General features: G+C 41.0%; 1 protein-coding gene across 1 annotated transcript in view; it reads right to left on the bottom strand.

Annotated features, from left to right (window-relative positions):
• The window catches only part of DSTYK (dual serine/threonine and tyrosine protein kinase), a 66831-nt gene that overhangs the window by 20085 nt on the left and 39868 nt on the right, over positions 1-6878 (bottom strand). Inside the window, exons 3-4 of the mRNA XM_007953462.2 lie at positions 4400-5069; positions 370-602 (exon numbers count right to left, since the gene is read on the bottom strand). Of these exons, the coding sequence (XP_007951653.1) occupies positions 370-602; positions 4400-5069 (903 nt within the window). The remainder of the gene's footprint in view (positions 1-369; positions 603-4399; positions 5070-6878) is intronic.

Raw genomic sequence — 6878 nt, 5'->3', positions numbered from 1 at the left:
AAAACTGGCAGTTCAAACCCACCAGCCACTCCTCGGAAGGAAGGTTGGGCAATCTACTTCCGTAGTGATACTGCCTTGGAAACCCAAGGAGGGGTCGTTGTGAGTCAAATCTGACTTGACAGCAGTGAGTTTTAGTAAGTTACTTCATTCTTTATCTCCTTGTTCATTAACTGAATTGCAGAGTTACTGCCTATGAACACCTCCCATATTCAGTGATGATGTCATAGGAAAACAAAGTAAAATTCAAACTGGACTGGCAAAATGTTAAGTGGAAATGCTAGGCTAATCTGAAGTTGGGCTTATAGGTGGATTCTGTTTCATGTGTTATCTGTGACATGGTATCTTAATAATCATTCTTTGAGCACCTACCTGTTTGAGATAATTACTGGTGATATGAATTGAGACATCCTGAGACTTTTCCAGGCTCTGCAGACACCGTTCCAGGGTTCCCACAAAGCTCTCACGTAGGTAATCCACTGAGCTGATCAGCTTGTTAGCCACTGCCTGATTAAGCCGTGAGATGATGAGCTCCTGGATCTGTCGGATGCAGCATTTGATTTCTCTGGTGCCCACTGGTTCCCCATTCTCAGGAATAATGACATCTATGGAAACAGAGAAATGAATGAGTCAGATATGAGGGGAAGAGGCAGGCACACTAAAGGGGTTTCCCATGACAGTGCCAAAGAAGTACTATGGTGACGGTTACAAAAACACATGGTTTATTTATGGACAACTCCAGACCCTCAGCATGACCAAGGGCTAAGTAACCTTCAACTATTTACAGAATCTAAAGATCCTGAGAAAGAGTCACTGTGTCTAAAATAAGCCAGTTGATTTTGGTAGCTTTTATGTCACAGTTACAAAAGGAGAACAGCAACATTTATTGAGTACAGACTACTTGAAAGGTACAAATGTAAGTATTTTACATTATGTAATATAATTTAATCCTTGTAACAACTTTGTCAAATGAGCATTACTGGTTATAAATTACAGATCACTTTGAGGACAAAGCCAGCACTGGGAAGGGGATGGTACAGTTAGGAAGTAATGCAGCCAGCATTTGAACCCAAAGCTCACTGATTCCAAAGCCTATGATAATATCTCACACTGCCTAGCATATTAATGAGAAAAATCCAAGAGCAGGGAATTACCAGATAAATAAAAAATAAGACTCAGTTGTTGTCCCCACTATGCTACTACCTCTCAGTATTAGAAAATGTGTTTTCCAATCTAGAGGATAAAAGAACTTAAGAAAAGACAAATTATGTACAAAAACATCTGCTCCTAAAAAGGCACTCTCATATTTATCGGTGGAAATTTAAATTAATGCCACCTCTTTGGCAATATCTACCATAATTTTAAACAAACAAATGAATGAAAAAAAAAAAAACCCACATACCCTTTGACCTAACTGTTCTACTTCTAGGAATTTTTTCCTAGAAATATGCTTTCACAAGGCCCAAAGATATGTACAAGAATGATCAACGTGAGAGTTTGTAATGGGGATGGGGAGTGGGGAAGAAACAGAATAAATGTCCACTGGCAAGGGAAAATTAAATAAATTAAGGTGTAAGAAGACAGATGTATACACACATTTATGGAAAGCTAAGATATACTGTTAAGTGAAAAAAGCAAGGTGCAGAAGAATATTTGGAGGGGAGGGAACTGGGTGACTAGGGGACAGTATCTTTATATCTTTGAATAAAGTGTCACGTATATAGTATATTTTAAAAAAATAAATAAAATTTTATTAAGTATGTCTAACATGATCCTCAGCATGCATGACCTTTAAAACAAACAGTAATAGAAATCTGGCTCCACAGGATATGTGATAGCTCTCTTCTCAATTTACTTATCATTGGCTTCCCCTAGGAAATATGCTTCAAGGACATGTAGAAAGGACACAGAGTAAAGCTAAGAACCAGACGTGTCAGTCATGTCCGATATGTAGCCAGCTTCTGCAGCAGATTCATAAATCCACAGCATAGTTAACAGCGAGACATGTGACCTACTTGGTCCCAGTTATCTTCATATCTGTTTGGCTAACCTCTGTATCCCTGGCACCAAGCATTGTCTGGCACACAGTAGACAAGTATTTCAAAGTCTGCCTGACCTACCTGCCCTGACCACCCTTTATCACATGCACTATGATGCCAGCACTGATGCTCGTGTCTTCAATTAAATACTGAGAAGACTTCCTAGGATTTCTACTGCAAGTGAACACATCACAGCAATTCCTTCCTACAGTGGGAATTCACAAAGGAGGAATCTTTCCTCATCTTTAAAAACGCCTGTAACAAATCAGGCATCCTGTGTTTACTAAAGTCAACTATATTCCCTTTGTATTTCTAAGTATGACATAGCTATACATCTTCATTTATATACTCATTCATTCTCCAAAGATGTATGTGTGCAAGACTGTGTTACCTGCTGCACGGGATATGATGATGAGACTCAGATCCTGTTCTTCAACTCTAAGAGTTTAGAAAATAGAAGAAAGGAACATAAATGACTAGGGGGGGAAAAAAGTGAAATATGCCAGAAATAAGTTGCGAATGAAATGCTGTGAATGTTCAGATGAATGAGATTATTATTAGCTATAAAAATTAAAGAAGATTGCATGAAAAATGGCATTTGGGAGAGGCCATTAAGGATAGGTTGTTGTTGCTGTTGTTATGTGCCGTTGAGTCGGACCCGACTCATAGCAACCCCTCCTTGGGTTTCCTAGGCGCTATCTCTACGGAAGTAGATTGCCCAACCTTGGAAATTCATAGACAGAGAAAAGACATTTCCAGTATAGGACAACAGCACATGAGTGAAGAAAAAGTGAAGAGAATGTACAAAGGACAGCAAGCAATAAACATCAACCAAAACAGAAATTACCAGAGGGTGCATAGTAGGAAATAGACAGGAAAAATTGGTAAGCACTAGACCTTGGAAGATCTTTAATACTAGGCTAAGGAGTTTAAACTTAGTCTTTAGGAACAGGTAGCAACTAGAGATGAACTGAAGAAGAAAAAAAAGTCAGGGAGCTCAATTAGGAAGCAACAGTCCAGTTAGACTAAAGAAGGGGGAACTGAGAAGCAGAGGTAAAAATAAAATATGGAAGACGACTCATTAGGACTTTGCAACTGATTGGATGTGGGGACAAAGGTGGAAAAATCAGTTAAAGACAATGCTGAGGTTTTGAAGCTGGGTACCAGAAAGGAGGTGGCATCAGTATTGAGAATAGATTAAGAAGCAGTGAAGCAGAGAGATTAAGAGTATGAGTTCAGGAATCAGATGTGCAGGTTCAAATCCTGCCTCTCTATTTACTGACTAGCTGTGTGACCTTAAGCAAATTAATCTTTCTAAGCGTTAACTAGTTCATCTAGAAAATGACAATAAGCAGAATCCACCTACACAGGCTGTTTTTGAAAAAATACTAATGTTGGGTTCCATGACAGTATCGAAACCTCAGACACCGAAAGGCCTGGCTAGTTATTTTGGCCCAATTTTGTTAATAACTGTTCTTGAAGGAAAGCTAAAAACATTACTTTGGGAAATCCTCCTGAGCTGGGTTTTAGGAGCAGCCTGAAAAGAAAATGAGACACAAGATAAAAAGCAGAACCAACAAAGAAGCATGGCCAGCCATGCTGAAAGAGCAAAGGTTGTATGTAGCATGACTTAATAACATTCCTTAAGCAGCCTTTCTTCAGCTCAATTAGGGCTAGGGAAATAGAGGTAAAATAGGAGATTTATAATGAATTTAGCAAAAGCTGGGCTAACAGTTTTTGCAAAAGTTTGGGCTAACCAAAGGAATGACAGTGGAGTATTTCAAGACCGTCTAAGAGGACGAGGAAAACCACTTTGGTAAATGATTTAAGGTAAGCTCCTGCAGCTCACAATGAGGTTGATGAAATTACCCTGAGGTTTCTTTGGGTTTAAGAGCTAATGTATTCAATTACCAGCTAGAAAAGGGTTACTCAACTCACTGCTGTCGAGTCGGATCTCTACTGCCACGGAAACCCTCCTTGGGTTTCCGAGGCAGTATCACTACAGAAGTAGATTGCCCAACCTTCCTTCTGAGGAGTGGTTGGTGGGTTTGAACCACCAGCCTTCTGGTTAGCAGTCAAATGCCTTAGACACCACGCCACCAGAATTCCCAGAAAAGGGTTGTTGTTGTTGTTCTTATGTGTCGTCGAGTCAAACCCGACTCAGCGACCCCTCCTTGGGTTTCCGAGGCAGTATCACTACGGAAGTAGGATTGCCCAACCTTCCTTCCGAGGAGTGGCTGGTGGGTTTTTGAACCGCCAACCGTCTGGTTAGCAGGCAAATGTCTTAGCCACTATGCTACCAGAGCTCCCAGAAAAGGGTTAGACACTTCAATAAGCCAGTTCTCGGTCAAGGTGGAACCTACCTTTAAATTCCATGTTAGCAGCATCATCCAGAAGTTCTTCCTTCATGGTGTTAAGTGTCTCAATGATCATGTCCTTCATTTCCTCCTGCTTTCGGTTGGCAATATTCATCAGTGATTCATACAACTCATTCTCCTTTTTTCGAGTATATTCCAGACGTTTGGGAGTAATCTGCAGGTCCCGCTGCATGTCAAAGGCCTGGTTAATAAAGATGTCAAGGCAGCGGCAGTGCACCAGGTTCAGGGCCCTGGCTACATCCACCAGGCGAGTCTGTAGCACCTGGTGGGAAAATGTGCTCAAGTGTCTCAGCTTCTCACTTTGTTCCACCAACATGCTGTGAGCTTTAGTGTCCTGGCCAGGGTCCCCACAGTTACAGTGACTGCTGCTTAGATAGTCCAGGTCAATGAGCTGGCGATAAAGTGGGGATCTTTCACTCTCAGTTCTTCTGGTGGAGGTGTCAATGATCTCTGAGCCCAGCTTCGGCACTTTGAAAAAGAATACAGGAATGGAGAAATACTTTCGGATTTCCCGAAGCTCTTGCTCATCCCTTTCTGAGAGTTCATCTTTGTGAAGCGCATAGGTTACTACAGGCAAGAAATCATTCACCAAGTCACCCAGAACATCCACTGTGGACCGGAGGCCTTGGCACGGTGCTACCACAATGTCCACTTCCTGGAAGGGGAAGGGGGTCAGATCAGCACCTTAGGGTCAGAATCAATCCTTGCCTCCCCAAAGTCCCATACTGAAACCAAAATCCAGATCTGTGATGGGGCAAGTAGACTTCTACCTATGATATGTTCACCTCCTTCCTCTGGTACCAACACTCCCTGGTGCAGCCTATGCAGGCAGGCACTCATCTAGAGAGAGTGAAAAAACAAGTCAGTAGAAAGGATGGCAGTCCCTTTAGCTGTTTCTGATCAAAAGAATATTTGGTCCCTGCCTTCCTTTGCTGCTTGAAAACTCCCATTGATTCCCTCCAAAAAAAAAAAAAAATAAGACAGGTAATGGGGTGGGGGAAAGGAACTGTCATTGAAATTATCAGACTAGGACAGAGTTTGCCTGGAAGAGTCCTCCCCCTCCTCATACCCCGCCCCTGCCATTCTAACCTGACTGACTCCCAAACATCCTTTCAATCTCAATGTATATGTTATGTCATACCCTTAAGAGTCTTTTCTATTACACAACCCCAAGCACTCTCTAGTTTCCCTTTTTTAACAATCAACACATTTATAGTATATTTAATTTAATACTCATCTTTCCCATTAGCCTTTATACTTTCTGAGGGCAAGGACCATGTCTATCTTCCTCACTATCGTAATCCTAGTGCTTAGCACATAGTCCTATTGTCGTCAAATCAATTCCAACCATATTGTTGTTGTTGTTATGTGCCGTCGAGTCGGCCCCGACTCATAGCGACCCCTCCTTGGGTTTCCGAGGCAGTATCACTACGGAAGTAGGATTGCCCAACCTTCCTTCCGAGGAGTGGCTGGTGGGTTTGAACCGCCAGCCGTCTGGTTAGCAGGCAAGTGTCTTAGCCACTATGCTACCAGAGCTCCTATTCCAACCATAGTGACCCTATAAGACAGAGCAGAACTAACCTATAGGTTTCCAAGGCTGTAAATGTTTACAGAAACAGACTGCTACATCTTTCTCCAGCAGAGCAGTTGGTGCATTTGAACTGCCAACCTCTCAGCAGCCAAGCACTTAACCACTGTGCTACCAAGGCTCCTTTAGGACATAGTACATTCTCAATATCAATGAATCAATTAATTACACGTTGAAACCATAATAAATAACTATGAACAAAATGAAACAGCCCCAAAATACATAAATCAGACTATAAAAGAGTTGAAAAGTCATATAGATGACTCCACAGTTATAGTGGGGGACTTTAATATGCCACTTTCAATGAAAGACAGAACAAATGGAAAGAAACTCAACAAAGATGCAAGAGCTAAATAACACAATCCACCAACTTGACCTTATAGATATCTACAGAGCATTTCACCCAACAACAGCACAATATACATTCTTTTCCAGTGCACATGGAACGTTTTCCATGATAGATCATATGTTAGGCCATAAAGCAAACCTTCATAAATTTAAAAACATTGAAATATTGCAAAGCATCTTCTCAGACCACTATGCTATGAAATTAGAAATCAACAATAGGAAGATCAACAGAAAAAGAGTAAACACGTAGAAAATGAACAACACCCTCCTTAAGAAAGACTGGGTAAGGGAAGAAATAAAAAGTGAAATTGAAAAATTCCTTGAATCAAATGAGAATGAAAACACAACATATCAAAATTTGGGGGACACAGCAAAAGCAGTGATCAGAGGCCAATTTATAGCAATAAATACACACATCAAAAAAGAAGAGCCAATCCAAAGACTTCTCCAAAAGAGTCAAAAGAGAACCTACAGATTGGGAAAAAATATTTGGTAATAACATATCTGACAAGGGACTTATCTCTAGAA

This window comes from Orycteropus afer, unplaced genomic scaffold, assembly GCF_000298275.1.
Source record: "Orycteropus afer afer isolate SDZICR_OR568_19922 unplaced genomic scaffold, OryAfe1.0 scaffold00013, whole genome shotgun sequence".
In the NCBI taxonomy this organism is placed as follows: domain Eukaryota; kingdom Metazoa; phylum Chordata; class Mammalia; order Tubulidentata; family Orycteropodidae; genus Orycteropus; species Orycteropus afer.
The sequence above is the reverse complement of the archived record's forward strand: the minus strand, read 5'-3'. Positions and strand labels throughout refer to the sequence as shown.